Source organism: Myotis lucifugus, unplaced genomic scaffold (assembly GCF_000147115.1).
Source record: "Myotis lucifugus unplaced genomic scaffold, Myoluc2.0 scaffold_751, whole genome shotgun sequence".
NCBI classification, from domain to species: Eukaryota; Metazoa; Chordata; class Mammalia; order Chiroptera; family Vespertilionidae; genus Myotis; species Myotis lucifugus.
The window spans coordinates 251508-264962 of NW_005871799.1; the positions used below are offsets into that span (position 1 = coordinate 251508).

Genomic DNA, 13455 nt, shown 5'->3' on the forward strand with positions numbered 1-13455 from the left:
TAACCGGGCCTGCAGGCCCTGCCCTCCCCCTGCCACTCGGCTCTCCAGCGCCTCCGCAGCCCACCTGTGAAATGGGGGCGTCACCAGCCGCTGCCCCTTGAAGGGGAGATTGCTCCACCCCTCCTTTAAGCCTAGCTAAGCTCACTGCCTGCGACCAATATTCGTTCTGAGCGCCTGAGTCTACCCACTGCCGCGCCTGCCCGGGTGTCCTTTCTGAATCTCGGTTTCCCCATCTGTAAAATGGGGTTGACAATAACAGGACCCACTTCACCGGGCCTTGGGGAGAATTCAAGAACAAAACGTGCCCCTGGCATACAGTTAGTGTTCAGTAAGTGGTGGTTCCTGGCATACAGTCAGCGCCCCAGGAGTGCGCCCTTTTAAAGCCGCCCCTGAGGCCACTCGGCGCCGCACGGTGGCTCCGAGCCCCAAACTAACTTCCTGCAGGGCACTCACCTCCGGCAGCAGCCCCAGCACCTGCTCCAGCAGCCGCGCGCAGGGCCCCAGGCGCTCCAGCCGGCGCTGCAGCCGCGCGCGCTCCCGCTGCAGATCGGCGAGCTGGGCCCGGAGCCGCAGCGCCTCGGCCTCCTGGCGGCCCGCGCGGTGTCGCTCCTCCGCCGCCCTCCGCATCCCGCGGCTACGTCGGGCCTCGGCGTCCTGGGGAGGAGGGATGAACCCTGGCCAGGACGCTCAGGATTGGGCGCCTGCGGAGCGCGCCCCTTCCACCCCGGACCAGCATTAATTAGCACGTGCAGCCGTGGATTGCAAACAGATGGCCCGCGGGCCAAACGCAGCCAGAATCTGATTTTGGTCCCTCACTCCTCCCCCACGGTTTTTTTAAAGCGTGAACGCGTCAGTTTTCCCACCACTCCCTTTGTATTAGTACACCAATTTAAAAAATATATATTTTGTATTGATTTCAGAGAGGAAGGGTGAGGGAGAGATAGAAACATCCATGATGAGAATCATTGATCGGCTGCCTCCTGCACGCCCCCTACTGGGGATTGAGACCAACACCAGGCATGTGCCCTGACCAGAAATCAAACCATGACCTCCTGGTTCAGAGGTCAATGCTCAATCACTGAGCCATGCCAGCCAGGCTAGTACACCCATTTAAAAAAATAATTAGCACATAAAAGTTTATTAAACATTCTATTGATCTTAGACATGGGATATATTAAATTTATAGAATGATTTTTAGAGAATTGACATTAAAATGATGACTCTTATCATCCATGAATTTGGATTTAGCCAACAGGTTATTGAAGTCCCCAACTATAAGAGTACACCCGTTTTTAAACATTTCTGTGACATGTCTGGCCCCTAAGGATTGGGACTTTGTGACCCTGTGACCTGCCTCCCCCAGCAGGCCCCACCCACCTGCAAGAACTTGTCAAAGCGGAAAAAGGACCCCTTTAGCTCCTGCTTCTTCTGTTCCAACTGTTCCCGGCGCTGCATCAGGACTGCCATCCTGTTCTGGAACACCTGGCGTGTGAACATGGGTGTCTGTGTGTTTGGGGGTTCAAGTCATCCAGCGCCTTTAAGTTCACACTTAACTCCTCTCATCTGTGGTCCCCGATCGTGTCGCTACGCCCCTCCTCAAATCCACCCGCAGCTCCCGCCAGCCGCAAGGAAGCCCAGGTGCCCTCCTGCAGCCCCTGCGTGTCCGTGTCCCTGCCCTTTCTCAGGCCTCATCTCACCCTCCCCGCTCTGACACTCTGTCTTCCGGCCACGTGGCCACCTGTTTCCTCTTTGTTTCTTCCTTCTCACACTGTTCCCCTTTGATGGATAAGCCAACTTGCCCTTCAGGAATCCCTAAGACACCACTTCCTCCAGGAAGCCCTCCTTGATCACCCTCATGTGGAAATAGGGGCTTTCTCTGGGCTCTTACAGTCCTTCTCAGTGCGTCCCCCTCCTAGCAGTCACCAGCTGGACATGGTCTGGGTCCTTCTCTACACTGTGAGCCCCTGAGGACAGGGACCATGGTGAGACCCCTAGATCCCGACGAGTGCCCTGCACGTAGGTGCTCAGAGCACATTGATTTGCACCAACAACTGATCTCCTTGGATCCCCACTTGACAGGTGAGGAAACCAGGGCTCAGCGTGGTGACGTGACTTGTCTCAGGTCTGGGAGCTAATAAGTTGGCTCCAGGATTTCCCATTCCCCTGCTCACCACCATTTTTTTTGGTCTGGGGTCCCCACAAGTCTCAGGACTACAGTGGGGGCTCACCTCCTTCTGGGCCCGCAGGCCCCGGTCCACATCCGCCAGCTCCTGCCTCTTCCGCAGGAGACACAGCACCGGCAGGGAGTGGCCGGGATTCCGCTCCAGGATCTTCCTGGAGGGGCTCACAGAGGAGGTGGGGGTGAAGGAGGGAAGAGTCAGGGCCCCCAAACTACCCCTAGTGCCTGAAATGCCCCCATTAGCCACCTACTGGCTGTGGAATTCTTCATTCATTCATTCATTCATTCATTCAACAAATTGTACTGATCACCTAGCAAATGCCAGGCACCATCACAGCACTGGGGCCCCTGCTGGGGACAAGACAGACAAAAAGCGGCCCTGCGGGAGCTGGCATCCTGGGGGGGTGGGGGGGGGGACGACACACACACACACAGGAGATAAAGCTAACAAATAAGAAGAAGCAGCCCTGACCGGTTTGGCTCAGTGGATAGAGCGTCAGCCTGCGGACTGAAAGGTCCCAGGTTCGATTCTGGACAAGGGCATGTACCTGGGTTGCGGGCACATCCCCAGTAGGAGGTGTGCAGGAGGCAGCTGATCGATGTTTCTCTCTCATCGATGTTTCTAACTCTCTATCCTGCTCTCTTCCTCTCTGAGAAAAATCAGTAAAATATATTAAAAAAAAAAAAAAGAAGAAGAAGAAGAAGCAATGCCAGGACATGGTAGGTGCCAAGGTGACAAATCCTTCAATGCGGAAGGGGGTCAAGAAGTCTCTCTGAGGAGGGCCAGAACCTTGGTGAGCGGAAGGGGAGGGAGGGAGGAGAGAGATGGGAATTACAATCAGAGAAGTTGTGGGGGCCAGAGGGTGGGGAGGGAGGACTTTGGCCTTGACTGTGAGTGAGGTGGGCAGCAGGGGAGGCTTCTGAGCAGAGGAGGGGTCCCCCTGGCCGCTGTGGGGGACAGAGACAATAGGAGGGGCAGGAGAGCTGCAGGAGACTGGTGACAGGGTGATGGGGTGACAGATGATCGGGCGGTTGTAGTGCGGAGGGGCGGAGGGGTCCGTTCTGGATACAGTTTGAGAGCTGAGCTGATGGAGTGATGAGGGAGGTGAGAAAGGAGTCCCATGCCTTCGCCGGTTTGGCTCAGTGTATGGAGCGTTGGCCTGTGGACTAAAGGGTCCTGGGTTTGATTCCTGTCAAGGGCACATGCCCGAGTTGCAGGCTCTATCCCCAGTAGGGGGCGTGAAGGAGGTAGCTGATCACTGATTCTCTCTCATCACTGATGTTTCTCTCTCTCTCTCTCTCCCTCTCCCTTCCCCTCCCTGCGGGCCCAGAAGAAGAGCCCCCACTGTAGTCCTTTTATTGAAATCAATACAAATATATTTTTAAAAAAATAGAAAGAAAGGCCCTAGCTGGTTTTGCTCAGTGGATAGAGCGTTGGCCTATGGACTGAAGAGTCCCAGGTTCGATTCCGGCCAAGGGCACATGCCCGGGTTTCGGGCTCGATCCCCTGTGGGGGGCGTGCAGGAGGTAGCCAATCAGTGATTCTCTCTCATCATTGATGTTTCTATCTCTCTCTCCCTCTTCCTTCCCCTCTGAAATCAATAAAAATATTTTTTAAAAAATAGAAAGAAAGGAGTTCGAGGTGAAGCTGGGACTAAGAGCTGGGAGGGTGTTGCTGATGGAAGAAGGCTGAGTGGGGGGAGGGGGCCAGGGGAGATCAGCTCCTTGCTGTGGCCAAGTTGAAACTGAAGACGCCTATTAGAGCTCCGGGGGAGGGGTCCAGCAGGCAGCCCCACAGGGTCAGCTGTGTAGGGAGCAGAAGGGATACACTAACTCCATTCGGCAAGCCTTTCCCAGCTCCGGTTCAGGGGAGACGCTGCCATTTTCAGATTCTAAGACTGCGGTTGGGACCCTCACTCCACGGAACACAACACAGGCCTGGACAGGCTTCCTCCACTCTCCCTTTAAAAATGCAGTTTGCAGGCATAGAGGGGGCAAAAGTTCATAGAATAATTCCTTCCCACCTGGGTTCAAACCATTTAATCTCAGCTGGATGTCAGCTGGGGTGGGAATCAAGGGCAGGTTAGAGACCTGGGCTACTGACCCCCGCTCAGCTCTAACCAGCCCGGAGACGTCAGGGAAGTCCCCAGTTCTCTCTGAGCCTCAGTTGTTTTCATCTGTGAAATGGGGGCAATGATCTCCCACCGTGAACAGGCTGTGGAAGCCAGGACCCAGGACTTGGGAGGGAATGGGCCACCCACTCACTCCTGCCCTCCTTCCGGCCCTCCCTGCCACCCCGAGCCACTCACATCGGCAGCTTGTCTTGCCAGGCCAGTCGGAAATCTCTCTCCCAGGACACGGCCATTCTCCTGGCGATTTCTGGGGCTTTCTTTCCACCTGGAGGGTTTCTGATGGAAGGTGGTGCAACAGCGTGTTCGGAACTCCCAGAAGGCAGCCACCAAGCAGGCCCTGGTTGCCCAGGCAACCATCAACGCAACATTCCATTGCCTGGCTGAGGCCCGGGAAATCCACCCCGGGAGGGAGAGGGAGGGGCTGCCGGGAGGGCAGCAGGCTCTGCCCCTTCGGGGGCTTTAACTCCCCGTCTAAATTGGGGTCCCAGAGGAGAGGGGACCCTTGGCCAAGAATTTGCCCTCTTGGTGACCCATGTCTGGTCAGGCCTCTTCCTGGCTGGGTGGGATGGGGCCTTGCTAACGTGGCTCTATGCCCAGATGCCTGCTATTATTGGGCACCCACAGGTCTTGGGTGGGGTCACTTACTCCCCTGCAAGGTGCCAAGGGCCTACCATGTTCCAGCCCTTCGAGGGTCCACTTCCTTTGCGGGGGATGGGGCTCCCCTGGCCACGCCTCACGGAGGGAGCCCGGGCCTGGTCAGGGAGCTAAGGAGGACCAGCTGGAGACCAGCTGGGAAGAGACCCGCGATCTGGATTTGGAGGCTGGGGGTAGGGGAGCAGCTGAGGTGGTTTAGGCAATTACTGTGGGTAAGTAATTCAGGCAGCCACACATCTAGGAGAAGGACTGGTGAAAAACTGGCAGCACCCACTCCCGGCTACGGAGCCATCGGAACTCTCAAAAAGTAATTCAGTGTCGGATTTAATCCGTGACCAGCACTGCAGAGGTGGTATTAGGGGCAAGTACTCAGTAAAATTACGAACACCCATGGGTCTGCCCTAGCTGGCCTGGCTCAGTGGATAGAGCGTGGGCCTGCGGACTGAAGGATCTCGGGTTCGATTCCGGTCAAGGGCACATGCCTGGGTTGCGGGCTGGATCCCCTCAGTAGGGGGCATGCAGGAGGCAGCCGATCAATGATTCTCTCTCATCATTGATGTTGCTATCTCTCTCTCCCTCTCTCTTCCTCTCTGAAATAAATAAAAATATATATATTTTTAAAAAACCCCACAAACTCACTCATCCTTCCCACTTTAAAATTGTGGAAGTGACTCTTAGTTTAAAAAAGAAAGAAATGTATTTTCTTATTGCAGGTAACACTATTTAAAAAACTATAATTACTTATAAATGCCTGTATTGCTTAAAACAACCGCTAAGCATTTTATTGGAGCATATTTTTTAAAATGGAACTAAAATAATGTTATCTTTGAGCAGTTTGCAGTAAACTGTAGACTATCCACATACACTGATGTGAAGGGACAAGGTACATAATCTAGATTTTTCCTGATTTAAAAAATATTGAGATATAATTGAATAAAGTAAAATTCATTTTTTCCACATACGGTTCTGTGAATTTTGGCAAATACATAAAGGCATGTAACCACCACCACAGTCAAGATACAAAACGTTTGCCCCAAAAGTTCTCACGTCCCTTTGTACTCAACCCTTGTCCCCACCCCAGCCCTTGGCCGCCACTGACCTGTTCTCTAGCCCGATAATTTTGCCTTTTTCAGAAAGTCATGAATAGAACCTATACCAGCGGTTCTCAACCTGTGGGTCGCGACCCCTTTGGCAGTCGAACGACCCTTTCACAGGGGTCGCCTAAGACCATCCTGCATATCAGATATTTACATTACGATTCATAACAGTAGCAACATGACAGCTATGAAGTAGCAACGAAAATAATTTTATGGTTGGGTCACAACATGAGGAAATGTATTTAAAGGGCCAGAAGGGTGAGAACCACTGACCTATACCTTGTAGCCTTTCAAGTTTGGTTTCTTTCATTTAGCAATATTCATTCTTGATCCATTCATGTTGGTGTGTGAATCAGCAAGGAACATCCCTTTTCACTGCTGAGTAGTATTTCACGGTATGGTTTGTCCATTCACCTTCCAGTTGGGTTAGTTCTAGTTCTCGGCAATTATGGTATAAAGATAGTATTTCCATGCATTTTTTTTCTCTGTGAACATAAGCTTTCGTTGGGTCATGTGATAAGTGTTCATTCAAATGTATAAAACTCTGTAAACTGGTTTGTAGTGTGCCTTACTGTTTTGGTATTCACACGAGCAATGCATGAGAGTTCTGATTGCTCCATAGCTTCGCCAGGCGTTGGTATTGCCAGTTTTAAAAAAATATATTTTTTAATTGATTTCAGAGAGGGACAGGGATAGAAACATCAGTGATGAGAGAGAATCATCAACTGGCTGCCTCCTGCACACCCCACACTGGGGATCAAGCCCGCAACTCGTGCATGTGCCCTGACCAGGAATCAAACCGTGACCTCCTGGTTCATAGGTCGACACTTAACCACTGAGCCATCCTGGCTGGGCTGCCAGTTTTCTTAAAAAGTCATTCTGATAGATGTGTAGCTATCTATTGATTCTGAGATCATTGTAGATTCACCTGCAGTTTAAAAAAATAATATAAAGAGTTGCCATACCCCTTCACCCAGTGCCCCCCCCCCCCGCCCCCCGTGGTGACTTCTTGCACAACTATACACTCTCACAACCAGGAAATTGACATTGAGAATCCACTGACCTTACTCAGATTTCATTTGGACGACTGTGTATTCAGTTCTATGCAGTTTTATCCCATTTGGACGCTGGCAATCGCCACAGTCCAGATACAAAACATTCATCTCAAAGGCCCCTCCCGCCCGCCTCCCTAACCCCTGGCACCCACTCATCTGTTCTCTGTGTGGTTTGGTCACATCGGGGAGGTTATATAATTGGACTCACATAGCATGTAACCTTTTGAGAGTGGCTTTTAAAAATATTTACTTTTATTGATTTCAGAGAGGGAGAGACAGAAACATCAATGGTGCGAGAGAATCATGGATTGGCTGCCTCCTGCATGCCCCCTACTGGGAATTGAACCCACAACCCGGGCATGAGACCGGAATCGAACCTGGGACCTTTCGTCCGCAGGCTGACGGTCTATCCACTGAGCCAAACCAGCTAGGGTGAGAGCGGCCTTTTTCACTCAGCTGCATCCCCTTGAGAGCCATGCTCATTGCTACCTGTATCCATGTTTGTTCTTTTTGAGCACTGAGCAGCATTCCATCGCAGGAATGGGCAATGTTTGTTTAACATTCAGGTTGAAGGACATGTGAGTTGCTTCCAGTTCGGGGCCATTATGAATAAAGCCACTCTGAAGATTCAGGTCCTGAATGTTGTATGAACATGTTATCATTTCTCTGGCATAGCAGATGCCCAAGAGCATAACTGCTGGGTCCTACGGGAAATGCCGGTTTAGTTTTAGTTTTGTTTTTAAAGAAACCGCCATATTCCTTTCCAGAGCGGCGGTGCCACTTTATGTTCCAACCAGCAATGTGGGAGCGATCTTGTTTTCTGCATCCTCACTGTTACCCACCCCCCTTTTTAGACATTCTGGTAGGTGTGTTGTGGTATCTCATTTCTCTAATGGCCAATGGTGATGAACACCTTCTCAGGTGCTTATTTGCCATCCGAAATCCTCTCAGCAAAACATCTGTCCATGACCGTCGCCTGTGTTCTAACTGATTGTTCTCTTTCCCACCGCTGAGTGCCGAGACGTCTCCCTGCATATGTCTCCGTGCTCCAGGCGAGCCTCTGTCGACCTGAGCTCCCCCCCCCCGCCCCCCCCCCCGCCCCGAGGGTGGGGGCTCTCTTTTCATCCTCTCCCACGATCTTTGATGAGGTGCAATCTGCCACCGTTTCCTTTATGGATCGTGCTTTTGGTATCAAATCCAAGATGGGATTTGAACTCAGGCCGTCTGGGTGTAGCGTCACCTTCTTAACCACAACACTGCAGATAGAGGCGAGCCCTTCTCGGGTCTTTCCTTCCTCAGGCCCATTCCCGCCCCCAAGATGCCATCATCTCGAAGCCAGCATGCATCCTTCCTTTCTTAATGTCTATTGTTTTAGGGGTGTATGTTTGCAAAGGTTTATTGAGCACCTACTATGTACCAGATACTATGTGAGGATGCAGCAGCGGATCAGACAAGACCTGCCTTCATGGGGCTTGCAGGCTAATGGGGAGGCCAAGTGAATCAAATAGTCTTCTAGCCCTAGCTGGTTTGGCTCCGTGGATAGAGGATCGGCCTGCGGACTGAAGGGTCCCAGGTTTGATTCTGGTCAAGGGCACATGCCGAGGTTGCGGGCTCAATCTCCAGTAGGGGGCATGCAGGAGGCAGCCGATTGATGATTCTCATCATTGGTGTTTCTATCTCTCTCTCTCTTCCTTCCTTTCTGAAATCAATAAAAATATTTAAAAAATAGTCTTGTAGCCGAAACCGGTTTGGCTCAGTGGATAGAGCGTTGGCCTGCGGACTGGAAGGTCCTGGGTTCGATTCTGGTCAGGGGCATGTACCTGGGTTGCGGGCACATCCCGGATGTGCAGGAGGCAGCTGATTGATGTTTCTCTCTCATCGATGTTTCTGACTCTCTGTCTCTCTCCCTTCCTCTCTGTAAAAAAAAAAATCAATAAAATATATTTTAAAAAAATAAAAATAAAAATAAAAATAGTCTTGTAAACATGTCATCACACTCTGATAGGGTGAGGGGAGGCCTAGAGTACAAGGAGGGGGCCGGGAGGCCTCCTGAGGAAGTGACATGTCAACCCAGACCTGAAGGAGGAGGAGGGGTGAGAAGAGGAGCGGGGCAGTATTCCAAGTAGAGAAAACGGCATGTGCAAAGGTCCTGAGGCAGGAGGACGGGGCCCTCCTAGAAGAGAACAAAGGCCTGTGGGTTGGTGTGCAGAATTCAAGGATGAGGGGGTAGGTCAGGCCTGGATAGGGCCAAGGAGTGGCCACACCTGTGCTACAAGCGACAGATGAGGGAGTTAGGTGACTCCTCCATGGATATGAAGCTGAGAAGCGATGGACCCTGGCGTTTGTTCATCTAGAGATCCCTCCCCCATCCCCCGCTCAGGAACTGTTCACAGCACAGAGGAAAGGAGAGGAGGTCCCTGGGCCAGCCACTCCACCCCGGGCCTCAGCAGGCCTCTCTGTTAAATGGGGTGCCACTCCCACATCCTGTTGGTGCTCCCCTGCCACACCGGCGAGGCCCAGGTCCCAGCCTCCCACCTGTCTCGGTCCTCATGTCCTGGGGAATGGCTTGGGTGGGGCCGCTGAATGACAGGAGGACACAACTCCTCTGTTGGCCTTGCCCTTGGCCACAAACCCACACGCTCTGGAAATATCCACTCTCCCCACCCCCGCCCCCAAGTCTCAGGCTTCGCTGGCTTCCCCCTTCCTGCTTCTCCATTCCGAGGCCGGGTGCGTGTGTGTGTGTGTGTGTGTGTGTAACTTGGGGACTAGGGCTGAGGAAGGAGGAAGCAGGGCGTGGACTGATAGACACCTTGTTTCAGGCCAAGGCAGGAGGGGCTTTGCTTCAGGCCAAGGCAGGAGGGGCTTTGCCGCCTGCTTCCTGGCAGCCAGCCGGCGGGAGTCCGTCCCACATGGCTCCCTGCCCAGCTTCGTGCCCAGCGATCACAAATGGGGCTTTGTGTTCCCCGGACAGAGAACACACGTCTCACCCCGACCTGGGCCAGGGCTTGTCTGCCTTGCGCCCCTCTTGGCCTCAGGAGAGACGGTGCCGCTTCCCAGGAGGGGAAACTGAGGCCTCGAGAGGAACAGGTCCGCGCAGTCAGGGGAGGAGTCTGCCTTCTGGTTTGGGGGTGAAGATGGAGAGGGGCGGTGGCGCCGTGGGGAGAAAGGAAGGAAGTAAAAAACAACACGACTCCCGTCACTTTCCGATTCCAGCCCTCGCGGGGAACTGAGTCCCATTTAGCCCGGCAGAGTGTGTGTTGAATCTTCCTGATGCGCCAGGCGGTGTGGGAGGTGCGGCATGAATCAGACATTGTCCCTGACATTTAGGAGATAAGACGAGCGTGTAAATCACCAGGAAAACAAGGGGATGAGAGACCAAGGTCACAGAGCGGGGCTGCCAATGGGCAGGGGTTGCGGGGGTGGGGGGGGGCGGGGGAGTGATCATCGCTGCCTTCCCGGCCGCCACCCAGGGCTTCCCATGGGCTGGGAGCCCAGCTACAAAGCAAGAGCCGCGGCGCCTTCGGAAACCAGAGGCAGCCACAGCTATGTTTTGTTTTTTTAAAAATATATTTTACTGATTTTTTATAGAGAGGAAGGGAGAGAGACAGAGAGCTAGAAACATCGATGAGAGAGAAACATCGATCAGCTGCCTCCTGCACATCTCCCACTGGGGATGTGCCCGCAACCCAGGTACATGCCCCTGACCGGAATCGAACCCGGGACCCTTCAGTCCGCAGGCCGACGCTCTATCCACTGAGCCAAACCGGTTTCGGCCACAGCTATGTTTTGATTATCAAAGAAGCAAATGCCATGGTGTCCGAGAGAACCCTCCACTCTGCCCTGGGCCTGCTCTGCATCTCTGCACCACTCCCGACTTCCTGCTGCGTGTACTCCTTTCTGCACATTACTCTCTACTCTCGTCTGTTTCCTCCGCAGAGCAGGGCTCTCCTCTGCCTCACTGCAGCCCCACTGCCTACAACAGAGTAGGTGCTCAAACATATCGGGCGAATAAAAAAGAATATTTTATATATAAATATACTCATGCACCGGGGTCAGGGCGTGCCTATGGCTGTATGTACTGTGTTTTCCCTACTACGTATGTGGCATTTGTACTTTTTTTCCTTTTTTTGCATTTCCCCTGTCATTAGTCTTTAAGAACACCCTTTTTGACAGCTGTATAGTATTCCACCACCTTGCTATTACATCCTTTTTACATTCTTTCACGCCACCCTTCTTGGTCTTTATTCAGTTGTGTCTGCAGGATTTAAATAAGGAAATAGGCAGGAAGAGGAATGTGAAGGCTTTTCTGACAGAAGGAACTCATAGGGAGAAGGCAGTGTGGGTGCGGTGTGGGGAGCTGAGTGAAATCTTAAGGGTGTTGAATTCAGTAGTGGTGTCTGGTGAGCCATGTGGCCAGGAAACCTTGTGCCCAGTGGTATATTGTTAAACTAACTCTCCAATAATAATAATAATAATAATAATAAATATATATATATGGCATTTGCCAATGTCCATGGTGTAAATTCTCCTACCATGGTTGGTGTTTAATTCCCAAGGTAGCATTGCTGAACGTGGAGTTGCGAGGCGGGGGACAGCCAGCTCTCACGGGCCCATAGGAGCGACTCAGCGCAGCCCTGCCTGACCCTGCTCTGGGAGGAGAGGCCCTCTCTACTCCATGTCTGCGAGCTCTCAGACGAAGGGGAGGGCTCCGTCCTGGGCAGTGGGCCCATCAGGGCGGCAGGAACCCTATCTTGGGATCTATCAGACTTCTCAGCTGAATACAAACTACCAGACTTCTCAGCTGGATACAAACTCACAGATTCCCTCAGCTCAGCAATCCGGAGCCGCCCCGGCCACTGGAGTGTGGCTGCTCCATCCACGCCTGGAATTCGGGGCCGGGCCCAGCCTCAGAGCTCAGCCACCAAGTGGGGCTCCGGGTCAGGCACAGCGGTGGGTTCAGGACTTCACCCAATGGCACGACACGTATGGAGCACTTGCTGTATGCCAGGCTCTGGTAAACGTCCGACATTTACTTCATCGCATCCTCACACCCCGCCTATGAGGTGGGTGCCGTTGTCCCCCGTTTACAGATGAGGAAACTGAGGCACAGAGAGGACAACGCACTTGCCTAAGAACATCCAGCTCTGAAGTGTAGGTGCCAGGATTCGGTCCTAGGCCGGCTGGATGCTAAAACCTCTGCTCTTCAACCCCGAGCTCAGCATCGCCTCCTGAGAGGTTTGATGAAGCACCTGCTGTGTGCACTGCATGGTGCTGGACTGTGTGTGGAGTTGGCAGTGATCATGGCTTTGTCTCTATGGATCTTAGCAGAAGAGGAATGGGAGGAGGTTAACCATTTTTTGAGCAACTACTGTGTGCCAGGAAGGAAGCCAGATGCCTTACACCACCGTCTTAATTACCGCTCATAACAATCCCAGGAGAAAGGGGAGACCCCTCCCACGTGACAGCCCAGGCCCGGGTGCTCAGGAGCCTGCCCTCCGCTCTCCTAGCTGGGTGGCCTCCAGCAGGTCGAAGGCCGGCTCGGGCCACCTTTCCCCCTTTGGTCCCTTGGCAGAGGCTGTTCCAGGAGACCTGAAACCCTCTGCCAGTTTGGGGTCAAAGCTTCTCACAATAACAGGAAGTGGCCAGGCCATTTGGAAACGTTGGGGACTCTGGCCTCAGCCCCAGGGGAACGGCAGGGTCAGACGCCAGATATTGGGCAGGTGACAGAGCTGACTCCCTAGAGACCTGGCTGGCGCAGTCCATGACCTTTGTAACCCCCCTCTCCCGGGGAGGGGGGTGGGGAGGGGTGCCTAGGAATGTGACTTCCTGCTCAGCTCCAGAAGGCAGGCGGACATGGCTGGTGGCAGCTTGGCTGGCTTCCCAGGTGGCCCCAGAACTAGGCCCCCAGGTTCCATCGGGGTTGCCAGGGGCTGGGTAGCATCCCTGGGTCTCTGCAAGATCTCAGAAGAAAAAGGTTCAGCCAAAAGCTCCCACTTAGGTTGGGGGAGGAAGGCCTGGACACCTGTCTTGAAGCCTTTTCCACTGGTGAGGATCTGGGGTGACTGGTAATGATTATGGGGGTAATTTAACTACTCCCTTGGAGCTACCACTGTTCTGGATTCAACCCTGGATCATCCCTCACCCCCATCTGAAGGATGTTGCAATACTTCTAAGGCTTGGGGGGCCCGTCCTGCTAGACCCATTTCCCAGATGGGGTAACTGAGGCCCAGACTTTGGAAGTTGGAGGACTCACCAGACAGTGGCCAACTGGGGAGAAAATTCCAGGGATCTGAACCCCTAATGAGAGTGGCTGGGTGGGAGTCGAGGAGGGAGACTGG

The 13455-nt window shown here is 53.1% G+C and overlaps 2 protein-coding genes across 2 annotated transcripts in view; one reads left to right on the top strand and one right to left on the bottom strand.

Moving 5' to 3' along the window:
• DDX54 (DEAD-box helicase 54) overlaps nt 1-129 on the top strand; it is a 15147-nt gene extending 15018 nt beyond the window's left edge. The window contains exon 12 of the mRNA XM_014448044.2: nt 49-129. Coding sequence (XP_014303530.2) covers nt 49-129 — 81 coding nt within the window. The remainder of the gene's footprint in view (nt 1-48) is intronic.
• A 138-nt stretch (nt 130-267) lies between these two features.
• On the bottom strand, nt 268-4544 carry CFAP73 (cilia and flagella associated protein 73). Its single transcript, XM_023746873.1, has 5 exons — nt 4489-4544; nt 2229-2334; nt 1378-1482; nt 454-654; nt 268-276 (listed from the first exon to the last, which is right to left on the bottom strand). Exons 1-5 carry the CDS (start codon nt 4542-4544, stop codon nt 268-270), a joined length of 477 nt encoding a protein of 158 aa, XP_023602641.1.
• Between the last annotated feature and the right edge of the window lie 8911 nt (nt 4545-13455).